This window comes from Protopterus annectens, chromosome 2.part1 (assembly GCF_019279795.1).
Source record: "Protopterus annectens isolate FY-2018-M chromosome 2.part1, PAN1.0, whole genome shotgun sequence".
Taxonomy (NCBI): Eukaryota; Metazoa; Chordata; order Ceratodontiformes; family Protopteridae; genus Protopterus; species Protopterus annectens.
In genome coordinates, this window is record NC_056729.1 from 92867216 (window position 1) to 92881803 (window position 14588).

General features: G+C 41.9%; 1 protein-coding gene across 3 annotated transcripts in view; it reads right to left on the minus strand.

Annotated features, from left to right (window-relative positions):
- Positions 1-14588, minus strand: part of FBXW7 (F-box and WD repeat domain containing 7) — a 1850919-nt gene that overhangs the window by 371769 nt on the left and 1464562 nt on the right. Inside the window, exon 1 of one of the 3 annotated variants that reach the window (XM_044062043.1) lies at positions 7253-8126. The exons of the other annotated variants lie outside the window; for them this stretch is intronic. Within the exon in view, the coding sequence (XP_043917978.1) occupies positions 7253-7291 (39 nt within the window). The 5' untranslated portion in view covers positions 7292-8126. Of the gene's footprint in view, positions 1-7252; positions 8127-14588 lie in introns of those variants that run through there. 3 annotated transcript variants of the gene reach the window in all.

Here is a 14588-nt window from a genome sequence, read left to right on the forward strand (position 1 = left end):
AAAGAAATATTACTCATGCAATAGTCTAGGGCAAGAAAAAATGAGCTCAACCAGTAATGTACTATACAAATATGTCCAATCAAAAGATCTACGTTACTTACGTAGGAAAACTGTTAGTTCCTGGGCAAGACAGTATGAATGTGTGTGTATATATATTAATACACACATAGTATATAAAGTGTGTGTGTGTGTGTGTGTGTGTGTACATATATATATATATATATATATATATATGTGTGTGTGTACACACACACACACACACACACACATGTATTTTATACACATACATAAACTTATATACATGTATACACACACAGATCTCAAAATTAGGATTCCTTCGGAAGTCATGTAGATGTTAAAAAATGGTCCAGCTCACCGAATTAACACAGATTAGCAATAATTATATTAAACACACAACTATGGCACCTCTATACCATTATCCTTAGCTTACAAATGTTCCAAAGCTGACAAACTTAAATTAAGCATAGTTATTCAGACATTAATTCACGGAGCATTACATCCCTTTAAAATGCACCCCCCATACACTGCGTAATTGAGGAATTTATGAAAAGAACCCTTTTATTAACTGCTGGAAGACTCCATTTGGAAATAACTGTAACTTCTGCGTTAATACTCCTTTTACAAAATGCAACTTAGAAGAGTAAGGCAGGGAAATTACTACCATTAGGGCTGCAAGTACATTAAGAACAAGCTCTCTAAAATCAGCTGCTGATGGTGGCATACTTCAGTGGTGTCCTGAAATGCTGACAGTTTTCAGAATTTCTCAAATGTTAAGGTCTGTCAGACAGAAATTAATATTCTGGATATAGATTACTTTTTTACTATGTGTAGGGGAAAAATGCCAAGTAACACATTGATCTAAATGCAGTCTTTCAACCTACAAATACCAGCCCTTCCTAAAAGGTCATTTACTTCAGCAGGGTAACAAACAAAGGGAATTAGGACTTCTGTTTTACTACAAAATATACTAGCCAAGAGGTAAACAGCAGAAATAAACAGTTCTCAGAATTCAGATTTAGCCTTAAATCAAAAGTTACACTTCTAAAATCTGAATCTAAGCCAACGTTAATCAGAAACATTCCAGATGAAAATTAATCATTACAGTGATGTTAAAAATGCACTCAAACAGCAGCAGCTCCTTTTAAATGAACTGAAGTCAGGACAAAGTACAAATAATGCATTTTCCCTCGGGGGAAGGAGGTGGCAGACCTCTGCTGTATATTTCCAATGCAGTGTTGCTACAGCAAAGGTAGTACTGCGCTTCAAACCTGTATGGCATGGAGGTGGGGGGCACAAATCAAGCAAGACTGTAAAGACGCTGGGCAATTTAACAATGTCGGCTTCTACTCTACAACCAAAACAAAATAATATGCAGCTACAGCATATTCTGGAACTGCTAAAGGAGGTTTCAACCATACCATGTCATATCGCACTAAAAAGATATAAAACATTTTCAATTTTACTTTCTACACATTTTAATAATTTTCACAAGCATATTAAATGCATATTTTCATTTTAACAGCTGCAAAGATATGCAAAACTGAATGGTCCAGCAAAGAAAGCTGTCACCAAAATAAAATGAACATGACCCTCAGACTTCCCATTTTGTATGCTTAGAAACCTGAAAGCAGTGCTGAAAGTACGCTAATACAAAGTACACCCAAATCGTACTACAGAATGTGTGCATATGCCTTCAGTGCTTTATCTCTAGACAGTCTACAATTGTATTCTTGCCACACTGCCATTACCAGCACAGTCTCTAACTGCTGTAGCCAAGTAGAAAGTGTGAGACAAATCAAAGACTGTGGAACAGCGTTTCTAAGACCAGTTGTTATAATAGGGGTGGGGATACAAATTTATTCTGGATTTCCCACTGACGTCTGCCATATGTGGACAAGTCTTAAAACTATTTGTTCTACACAGTTCACAAAACCAAGTTATTTTCATAATCCACCTTTTAGATGTGGCGATGTTCAAAATTTAAAAGGCACTAACTTGCAGTCATGTCCGGTGAGGGAACAGAAGGAACTATAATAGAACAAAAATCTAATTTCAATTTAAACACTACATGTAAATAAAAAATATAACTACTGTTTGGTGTACATTGTAAAGAAACTTAACCATTACCACTCTTAAGTACCAAACAAAACTTGCAAAACTAGCACACTATGTGAATGAAACTTTATTTCATCTGCTTGCAAACAAAGTCATCCATATTAATATAACAGACTTCCACCTCCTCCAAAAAAACAAGCAGCTATGAACGTACTCAATGAAACCTGAGCAAAATCATTTTACTCCATTATGAACATGCAGCAACTACGGGATAATGTAGGGGAATCCTAATCAATTAAATGGAGAGTTATTTGGCACCTCTTAAATATACAGTGAGGACCACTCATTCTGACTAAAAGAACTGTCACAATAGATACACTACAAATTTTTTGTAAAGTAAAAACTATATAAATACACATCACAAAACCATATCACAGCACAATTAACTATGCAAAATGTTAGTTTCATTTTTGGACAGAACTTCTGACCCTAAGCCTTTATATACAGCACTAGTCACACACACTGGTAGCATAGGAAACAGAAGCATGTGTTCTCTAGATCTAGTCCATCTATAACCTCAATGAAGAAAGTGAGAAAAATCCAGTCATTACAGAGAAGCAGACAACTAACAGGAGGATGCAAAGCACCACCAGTAACTTGAAATGTATCAGAATCACATCTCCATTTCCTGCTCTTTAGTGCTCTACCACTTTGCATTATACGGTTCAATTACATGCTACACTCTTCTTGGAAAAAAAAAAAAAAAAAAAAAAACTTTCTTCCTGTCGTATGCTCTACCTTTGGGGTTCTCTCTCTAATGGCCATAAGAGGTGCAGGACAGCTACAAGACAGTATTACCAAAATCATATTCTATTTACAACCACCAATTTTCCGAACCACTTAGCCTTGTAAGGATCATAGTGGTAGCAAGCTGTGCATGACAAAACAACTCTCCAACCTCAACAAAAGTCCCAAGTCCACACAGGGGGCTTGTATAATGGTTAATGTGTTTACCTCACACACATGGTACAGGGTTTTATTCTCGCCTTTGAAAGGGAAATTGGCTAGGCTTAAATAGCCCTTGTGGGCAGGTAGCCTAGTACTTGCCTATGAAACTCTGGGATCAACATGTGCACGCATGCAAGCTGAAACAGTCCCATTCAGCTTGATGCAAGTTCACATTGGGGTCCACTCCCAAGGAATCACTCTTGACAAACATCCCACAGAAGATGCTCATGAGACAACCCCGACAAGTTTCTAATCCACCCAAACTGGAGAATCAGAGGCTTTACTCAGAAGTCTCCCGGAACATCCAAATTCCCCATCGCACCACAGTGTGACAGCATGGCCACTTGATTAAAGACCACCACCTCCAATACCTGCACTGGCAATCTTATCACCTCTTGTTCTTAACCACAGGTAAGGATGGGGGACACATATTGATTAGCAAATTGACAGCCTTGTCCCAGTTTTCACCTCTCCACCACAGCCCAGTACAATGTCAGTGGCAATGTAAACCACTGCACCCACCCATCCACCAGTCATGCTCCCAATCCTCTTCATCCGGATTTGCAACAAAAAAGATTTAATATATTAAAACTCCTTCACCCAAAGTAACTGACCCCCACTCTCAGAAGGCAATTAACTCCCTAAGAGATGACCACAACTTCCAGTTCAAAGGCACTGATCCCTCATTCTCAGTTGCCCCACACCCAGTAGCACACCACTCCAGTACATAGCAAAAAACATAGTCAACCAAGGCCATCATCATCATCTGCAAACAAAAAATATGCAGCCCCCACATTCTCAACTGAGCACTCCATCTCCTGGATGTACCACAATACCACATTCACAAAAATAAAGAACAGGCATTTCCCTAGCATAGTTCCACCCTCATTACAGATGCATAACTGAACCCAAGAATACAAACAACATTCTGCTTCCAAAATACAAGGGCTGAATGGCATACAGTAGCAGCCCCTGTGTTACAACAGTGCCTCCTACAAGACATGTCGCAGCATGTGGTCATGTGATCTTTCCATGTCCACAAAACATTAGAAGACATAAACAGTCAAATTCCATGATCTCAGTAAGTACCTTCACTACATCTACACAAAGACAAGAGAGCTGTCTCTACAGCCACAATGAATGGTTAGATGCCTGATAGCTGGAAAAAGTTTACCTTCTTCCTCATGCAGGCATAATGTTTCATTAAGTAGAACAAGAATCATGGTCCCTATAACACAAATCATCATGTCCCATTTGTGAAAATGGGAACAACCAGCTCAGTCTGACATCCTGACAGCATATGGCACCTTTAGGATTTCTGACTGGATCTCAATACCTACCACTACCACATTTGTAAATGCTTTATCACTACAGTAACCTCTTAAAAAATGGATAAACCCTGCTAGGCTGATTCTGGCACTGCCTCCTCTTTAAAGGCATGTCTATTAGATACAGGAATTCCTCAAGATGTTCCCTCCACCTCCCAAGAATATTGCAGTGCTGTCACTTAAGTCTTACTTCTTCACCCCTGTGGAGATTATCAGGACAATGTCTTGCATCTCCCCTCATTCAAATCTGCAGATTGCCTGCAGGAGTTTCTCTGAAGCCTTCTCAAAATCACTATTGCCTACCCAAAAAAATCTTTCAAACACAGGCCTTTACTTTGGTGACTGCATACCTGACACCTTCCTGGCCTACTAAGTATCTATCCATCAAACCCACAGTCCACCCCACTACCATCATACTGCAGGCCTTTTCCTTTATCCTAATATGTCCTTTACTCCAGGTTTCACCAGTGATTGTTCTCTCCAATACAAAGTGAAAAATTCCCAATAACCATGTCTTTTTTTTTTTTTTTTTTAATTTTTACCATCTTGTCTGTTTCTCATGTAGCTGACTATAACAAAGTATGTACACCATGTTTTGTTTTTGTTTTTTGTATTTGCAAATGATGAATAATCAGATATACATAGTAATAACTGGTGCAATGACTTGAGGCAGGTGTTCAAGTATGCATATCAATCACAACTCTGAATGCAGCAGTAGGAAAAAGGAATGCAAGCCACACCTACAATCAGTGTTCTCGCATTCCAAGTATTCTTTTTCCCTAGAATAGTTTCACTTTATCAGTGGTGGTCTCTTCTAGCCTGTCTCCATTCTCTAAGCAATTACCTCACTGCAAAAGACTTCAGCAACCACAAAGTTCATAAAAAGAAAAAAAAATATCCAAAGGTTAACCACAGTTTCTCTCATTGTTGTCCAAGAAGAGATAACCCAACTGTGACCCCCCCCCCCCACACACACAAAAAAAGCAATGTGATTACATGCTTCATCATGTTGCAGGTTTTGTGCAGAAAAAAATGTGCCAGTACCACTTACATTTCTAAAAGACTTCACCCCCTGCCCAGTCTGAGAATGCGGTACTTGAGAACTGTTAATAAAAGCCAGAAAAGAATTACACAGACAACATATCTGCGATGACTACAACTTTGGTGCATGCTAAAGAAAGGTTTAAAGCCAAAAACTGTGAACACAGGGGCTTGCCAAACTTCTTTACCAAAGTGAATGCTTTCAATCAACTTAAAATGTATTTTTATTTCCCCAGTAAGGAAAGTGTGATCCTAACAAAGAATCTGAAAAGATACTCAGCAGCCCACCTTATTAACCACTTCAGACTAAGTTTTATACTACGGTTTTCTGTATGGAGCAATTCTGCAGCTTGAATTGATGATCCCCTTCCAATTTTATTTTGAAGAGCATAGAAACCCTTCTTATGTCTAGTTCTGCAGCCCTTAAGTCCCACAAAGACGTCAAGAAATTGCAGGTAAAAACACAAGTTATTTTGCTCCACTAGTTAAACTTTTTGCAACTATTTTGTTGATCAACTGATTGAGAAACTGAATGGAAAGAATTGCCTGGTGATGTGACTAAAATAAACTGACCATTTCACTTGGTTCTTAGATAAAACTTCATTTTCCTTAAGTCAATGTACAGTTAAAGAACCGTGGAAGCTGTAACCAAGGCAAACAAGCTGTGGTCAAGTTAGTCCTCCTATTACAGCTAATCAGTAGGGCAGAAAGTGGCACTAGCTACCTAAGTAAGGCTTTAGTAGTTCCTGCATTAAAATGTATACCAACTCGCCATGAGAGAAAATGAAAGAACTCCAGTGCCTTCAAGCAATTATTAACCCAGTTAACACTAAGAGCACAATACTGACTAGTGATACTTGACCATAAAATGAACACAAATTAGTGTTGTGACTATACAAATAACAGTCGCACTCTGTCCCCTTTCCCATTTCACAACTTAAAAACTTATCTTTTAAAATCATAGCTGGCAACACTTCTACACTTTCAATTTAAATTTAACGCAATGCTAAAAAGACTATTAACAATTTTTGCCTCCATATTTCCAGAAGTCCCTCACTCCATTACACCCCCCCATATATTTCATATATATATATATATATATATATATATATATATATATATATATATATATATATACACACACACACACACACACATACACACATACTTGCATATATTTGAGGCAGAGATATTACACAACAGTGTTTTAGCAAACGTATTTAACCTTCAGTCAGTTCAAGTGCACTTCAACTCTACTCTGATCTAGGTACCTTTCCTGCAACTGCATACTACCCTGCCGAGGTAAAAGAACATGCATTTCATAACATTATGCAAGCAAGCTTGTTCAACATCACTTCCAGTGGTTGCAGAAGTCACCTTTAACCAGAAGAACCCTTTCAAGCACTGAAGTGCAGGGCACATTATGCCATCAAATACTTATATTTCAAAGATATCAATCATAAAACAATTCCATGCTGAAGTGTTGACACACTTTACAAGATCTAAGCAGCATCATAGCACAGCTTTAATAAAACATGAGGACATTTTTTTATTGGGAGACAAATCAATGTATCACACCATCTCCAACGCAGATCTGGAGGCGTACCGTCCAAGTCTTCCACTAATTAGTACATATATTATTTTTCCAAAACTGCAGTGGAGAGGATATAATGCCACACAACTAGCAACCTCGTATGCCTTCTACATAAATGCAGCCTTATTAACGTGACCATCACAAGCATATCGCAATCCAAAGAATTTAGTGTGAAAGCCAGCAAAAAAAAAAACAGGTTACGTACTTTATAAAAAATCATTTTTAAAGTGCCGTAGAACCCCATCGCGATTTCTTCAGTGTAAGCGCCAAGAAGCCCCGTCTGCCCGACTGCTTTGCTGTCTCTGACACTGTAATATTCCTTTAGGCAGGTACCACACAGCCGCTAACGTGGACATGCTCGGGCACGTCAAGGACCTGCAGCTCCACAAACTCCAATTGCACAGCAGTACTGGAGTATTCAGTAAAGCAGAAACACCGGCACCCCGACTGCGAAGCACTGAGAAAAAGAATAGCCAAAAATGAAACCTGCGTGGGGTGGTAGAGATGCGTAGGAACAAATCAGTGCTCCTACAGAGTTCACAGTACACGAGCCAACCCTCTTCGCAGGGATATCGCATTACATCTTCCCCAGCGCTAAAAACCAAAATGGTGCAGTCCAAGCTGTAGCTATGCAAGCTGCACCTCAATTAGGACTACTTCTGCAGGGTGGTGAACAGTAAACAAACAAAAAAGATCCATTTGGAGATGAGTAAGGTACTCTGCTTCTTCAGCACAGGTCTTCTGTGGATGTAATATTTACATGTGTGACAGTGTTTCCAAGCTGCTTCGTGACTTCTTCAAGACAACACGCCGATTTCCCTCCAACAAAATTTTCGAGGATTATAACAGCTGCAATAGGAAAACTCGTGTTTCAACTTAAACTGGAATGCAGACTGTTATTTTCATAGGCGTTCATGAATCTCGATAAATATTTGTTTTTTGTACTGCATCCCTACTTTCCTGCCGATTTTAAATTCATTTTCAGGTAACCTTTTCAATCTTGTACATACTATACCCACAAGCGACGGCCACCAAGCAGTGTAAACATTGGCTCTAGGTGATCTACTCATATTGATTAATAATTGATGCCCCAACCCCGTGTAAAAATGGGAAAGGCAGATAGATGACGACGACTACTTTCAGAAGCTCCCATTCTGTTTTCCACAACTCTTATCTTTCCAGTTGTTTCATTCACGTTAACAAAAAGGACAAAGAAAATAATTTCACGCCATTGGCAAGATCTAACTCTTTCAGTTAGCTGTTCTGACTACGTTATTCTTTTTCAAAGCCGATGGTTGGGGTGAGTAAAACTAATCTCCATAACCTAAGCGCATCTCAAGTTTAGTGGGTATGTAGTTTTAGAAGAATGCTTGGTAAACCTGGAGTCACTAAGGGTTGTTTGAGATCCATGTAATTTTTTTTCAGGATGTACCACCAGCCATAAGAAAAAAAACTTCGGTTACGGGTTACATATTCAGTACATAAAAATAATACTTCGGCTAGAGCATCTGCTTTCCATAAAAATAACATTTATTGAAAAAAAATGTTTTCCTACTGCAATACGGCATCTCCACAAGTGAACTAATGGCAAAACATGCAAGGCTAAAAAGTAACACTGCTATTCAGACCGCACTGATTTTGAAAATGCATTCCTATTTTTAGGCGAGAATTGTCACTTAACGTGATTGCCTGAATCCTAACAAAACGGCCTTGAATATGTTTACCACACAAGGAAACGTCCAATGATTGATGTAGTAGTGACACTATTATATGTAATGTGTTTGCGCGCGATCCAGTGAACTGTTGGTACTCGCACAAGGTTGGTAAGATCTGGAACTCTTTACCTGTATCCATCAGCTCTATACTTTCCTTCCTATCTTTCAAACCTACTCTGTAAGGCCTCCCAAATAAAATCTGTGTCTGTTCTTGCTCAAAACCAGGGTAAACTGTATCCCTAAATGTTAACATTCCTCATACCTCCATTACTTCCTTCTTATGTAGTTCTTCACTTTTCTTATGCTATCCAATTATTTTCCCTGACTGTCTAAATATACAATAAGCCTGTTTGTCCCTCACTTCATACTGCAGTTCCTATTTGTATTACATTCACTTTCCTTTAACTTCTCTACAAACTGTCTACAATTTCTCTAATTAAATGCTTGTCATATGCCTTGTATTGATTCTTAACCAGTATTTTCACATTGTCTAATTTATGATTTAAATTTTAGATGTTTTTGTTTTACTTTTGAAGACTGTAAATAGAAGTAATGTACTTACCCATAACTTATCTGTGATGTCCTATTTCACTATGCATGCACAAATGGGTCTTTGAATCAGTCCTCGGATCCGACTTGGCCAATTCTTCCAGCTGCATACGATCTGAGCCTCAAATTCCTCCCACTCCCATATCATCTCACTCCTTTTCAAACCCTCAGATCGAGTTTGCTGCCCCTTCCTGATCATTATCCCAAAAAAAAAAAAAAAAAAAAGGAGATAGCTGGATAGGACAGAAAATGTCCATCAGGAGCCCAACTAGGAACCAGTGGGTTCCCTCAGCCTCCATATCACTCAGCTGTACAAGGAGGGGGAAAGGAGGGTGGGATGTGATACATAGCGAAGTAGGACAACAAAGATGCCAAGTTACGGTAAGTACACAACTTCTAATCTGATATTGTGCATTTCACTATGCATCATGAATGGGTCAGAGTCCCCAGCAACATAAAAACCCTGGGAGGACCCTATGGAAGGCTATGCCTAAGGAACGTGGAACCAAAGGATGCTCGGTTCCTAGAAACAATGTCCACCTTGTTGTGAGATACAAAAGTCTGAGCTGTGGACCAAGTAACTGCAGTGCAAACCATCAACTGAGGTTCTTGCAGAAAAGGCAGACGAAGTAGGCATGGACCTTGTAGAATGGGCTCTCACTAGACGAGGAAGTCTGTTTTCCCTGCTGGGCGTACTCTGTAGCAGTACAATTCACAATCCATTTCATTAAGATAACTTTAGAAACTGCCTAACCTGTTTGGAGAAAAGAAAATGAACAGTTGGTCCAACTTCTTGTGATCTCTAGTTCTATGTAGGTGGATAGTCTGATTAATATCTGACTCAGAAGCTACTTTCAGGATGAAAAAGGGATTTGTTCTAAGCGAGAGACTGTCTTTGAAGAATGAGATATATGGAGCTCGAGAAGACGGGGCTTGCAAGTCTGATATCCTTCTGGCTGAAATAATGGCCACCAGAAAGGCAATCTTCCATGACAAAAATTTTAAGTCACATGAGCGGGCAGGTTCGAAAGGTTTCTGGGTTAGTTCTTGAAGCACTAAAGTGAGAGTCCAAGGGGGAGAAGGATCCTTAATCAGGGGCCTAAGGTTAAAAATACCTTTCATAAAGCCCAACATAACTTAAGATGTGGAAAACCAGCATCCTTCCCCACGTGGAAGTTGGAGATAGCAGCAAGTTGCAACTTGATGGTGGAAAAGCTAGCTCACAGCTGAAATAATGAAGCAAGAAACATCAAAATGCCAGGGACAGGAGCGGAAAAAGGGTCAATATTTCTCTATGAGGCCCAAATAGAAAGTCTCTTCCATTTGCTACAATATACTTTCTTGGTGGAGGACTTTTGAAAAGTTAGAATGTTTTCTCAGACTGGGGAAGCTAATCTGGACTTTCGTAAGATCACTGGAAGTGGAGAAACCAAGCAGTTAGTTTGAGGGATTGTCGACTGGGGATCTGGTGTTCTGATGCATGAGATAAGAGATCCTTTTTGGGGTCCATTACCCATGGAGAATACTTGCAATGGGACCACAGGAAGGGGAACCATACCTGGGGAGGCCAATAAGGGACACTGAGGATTAGATTAGTCTTCAAACTGCGGGCTTTCTGAAGAACTTTGTGTATCAGGCAGAGAGGAGAATAGAGGGCCAATCGTTGACTAGAGCATCCCTGGATGACTCCCCCAAAGGAAGGATCAGAGGAAGTACCTGTTGCACTCGTTGTTTAGGTGAGAGACAAAGAGGTCACTGTAAGGCAGGCCCCACTGGCTGAATATTTGCTCCACTACTGACTGGTTCAGGGACCACTTGTGTGGACTCACAATTGATCTACTGAGTCTGTCTGCAAGAACGTTGGATTCCCCAGGATGTGCATTGCAAAAAGAAAGCTGTATGAAGAAATCACCCATTCCCAAACCCCCATGGCCTCCCTGCACAACCGGTATGAACGAGTTCCCCCCTGCTTGATATACTAAATCACCAAAATGTTGTCTATCATAATTGCAATAGTTCCCAGTGGAAGGCAGTCCTGAAATGCTTGCAACTTGAGGAGGACTACCCTCATCTCAAGAACATTTATGTGCAACTTAGTCTCTAGAGTGGACCATATGCCTTAAACCCTCCTTCCCTGGAAATGCTCCCTCACCCCAACAAGAAGGCATCAGTGGTCACCGTGGCTGAAGGAGTGGAAAGAATGAGTGGCCTTCCGAGATGGAGGTCATCCATTAATGTCCACCACTGGATATGTGCATGCAAATCGGAGTGAGTCTGGCTGGAGCTGAAAGAGGATGACACTGCCTAGACCCTTGTACCACTAGGGTCCACTGAAGAATTTTCATGAAGAACCTGGCCATGGATACCAAAAAATGGCAGCTGACATGGATCCCAGGGCCATGAGGACTAGTCCAGCTGGTGGATTGAGAGGGTCTAATAAATGTTGAACCTTATGCCTCAGGAATAAGGTTCTTTGAGAGGGAAGGGCTGCTACTTGCATTAATGTGTTTTAGCTGTGCACCTATGAACTCTATCTCTGGTACCGGAGTCATCTTGGATTTCATCATATTTACTGTGATAACTAGGTGGTGAAACAGTGGATAACTTGTAGTAGTTGATGTTTTGTAAGTGCTATCGGGAACCAATCGTCCAGGTAAAGAAACACCTGGAATCCTTGCAGACGAAGATGAGCTGCAACCACTTTCATGTATATGGTGAACTACCAGGGGACGGTGGTGAGGCCAAAGGGCAGTGGTCTGAACTGATAATGATTGGCTCCCAGCCGGAAGCACAGATGTATCCAGGACTGCTTGTCTATTCGGATATGACAGCACACATCCTGGAGATCTACAGAGCACATCCAGTCATCCTTGCAAAGCAGCAGCAGAATAGACTGCACCGTAACCATGCAGAACTTTGTCTTCCTTACAAACAGATCAGACTGCTCAATTCCAAAATGGGTTGAGGGTACCCTGTCTTCTTTGGCACCAAAAAGAAGCGTGAGCAAGTTCCACACCCCTGTTGTTCGGTAAGGGCCTGCTGGATGACTCTCTTGTTTTGAAGTTTTTGAACTTCTAGAAGGGCACTCTCCCCTCTGACTGGGTGGCACTTCCTCCTCCCAGTTCCAACAGGTGTTTCCCGGAAGAGAAAAGGGAATATTAGTAACCACAGGAAATTAATATTTAACACACAGAAATCTCTTATGTTTGTCCAGGCTTCTGGGTGTAAAGAAGGTCTGCCCCCAACTGCCTCCAGAGTAGGACAGTCAGGCTATGCTTCAGGAGCGCTGGAAGGGCCTGTCAGAGAGAGGTTTCCTGAAGCCCTGATTTTGCTGACCCCCTCTCCCTCTGGAATGGTATATGCCACTGAATGCTCTCCCTCTGCCTTGAGAATTCATCCTGCCAGTCAGGAAAGGGGCCTTGGGATTTACGGAACTACATTTTTTTCCCACTCCGCTGGTTCCTGGAGAAGGTCCATTGGGAGGGGAAGAAAACTTGATCCCTGCTACAGAGGACATAGTGGCCAGGTGAGTAGAGACCTTTTTATAATCTTCCTCCAAAACAATAACTGCAGAGAGGTGGAGATTTCATAGGAAGTTACTAGGCTATTGACCCTTACAAGCATAGTCAGGAATTTAGCCTATATTCCAACAAGTCCGCACCCTATGCCACTGTCCAGCAGGGACACATATGGAATCGCAGGGGTGTATTTTCTGTTCCCCATCCAGGTTGCGCTTAAGGGTTATTGAGGTACTCTGCTTGACGTGGAGAGGGAGTCTATTCCACAAAAGGGGGGGGGGTCTCTGGGACACAAACCTGTCCCACCAAGTCCTATTGATGTCACAGACCAGGTTGAGGTTGCTCGTGCGGGTTACTAGAGTGGAGCTTGACTTGCGGATTATGTAGCAGTCCCATATCCGCAAGTCAAGCCTTAATCAAATCCTTAATTAAATTTTTCTGAAGGCGCGTGAAATGTGCCAAGTAATTCAATGCTCTCAGCGAGAAAGTGCCCGAGGCATACACACACTTCCCATGCCTTCCGAAGCCCAAAACTCCTTGTTTGCGGGATGAACAGTGGAGCTCGGTCCTGCTAGCTCTTATTTGGTGGCTGCTGACACCACACTGGCATCAACTGGAACACCTTTACTCCAAAAGGGGCAGTCAGTGGTGGGCTAAGATACTTATCCTCACGTTTGGGAATTAGTTCAGTCTTGTCAGGCTCCTTCCAGGCCCGGTGAGTGATGAGATCAATGAGTTTTTCTGCCGGTTGGGTCACCCAGGATGGCAATGGGCCCAACCCGAATGCCTTCAGAAACACCAACTCCTCTGAGGAAGGGGGGGTTTGGCAAGACCATCACCCTTTTATTTCAGAGTTTCTGGGATATCCCCAAAGGAAATATCGGATGAAGATCGGGGGACCATTCCCCTTAGTCAAAATCAGTGTCCTCTGTCAGTGACTCCAAGGGAAAGTCTAGGTGTTTTCTCTTGCACTGATGATTCCGGGGACCCCCCACGGTTGGGTATTTGGGGGAGAACTCAGAAGACAGGCTGAAGGCTTTCCGGGAGAGGTTGACTATGGATCTGATGAATGGAAGCAAGGCCCTGATCCACCTTGAATGGGGTAGGCCCTGGCGGAGGTGGGACCGGACCTCCAGGGAATACAGAATGACCTCTCTGCTACCTGGAAGGATGACAATGCCAAAAGGACCCACCCCCCTCCACTCCAGTGGCAGAGACCACCAAGGGAGAGAAGGATGAGGTTGTCCCAGATCCGACACCTCCACAAGGCACCGGCCGCGAGCTGTCAAAGGCCGAGGCCCCCATGGGAAGAGATGGCTCAGAAAAGGTTGGAGCAGACACCAGCCCTGAGGACTCGGCCCCGACCTCTTGGGTCCGGGATCCACTAGGCTCTGAAAGGAGCAGAGCCGAGCTGGTCTGTGACACTAACAGGATTGAGGAAAAAGCTACTCCACTATCTGATGCCGGTCCATTTAGGAAAGCCAGGCTGTGTAGCTCCAAAACCAAAGAACGGAATAGAGACAGAGACTGTAGTATGGAGGTTGGAGTTCTCTCGGATCTAGCATGGGTCAGAGAAGGCAAGATCCTCAGCTGGATCTGGGCTTTGAGGAAACTTATCATCCGATCCATATCGGAGTGTCACAGCCGAGAGGATCTGGAGAACACAGATGACTGCGTAAACCTAGCTGGCGACATGGTGGGCTGGACAGTCCTGACAGGGGAGAAGGATTTACTCCAGGAGGGAGTATGTCTCTGAGAC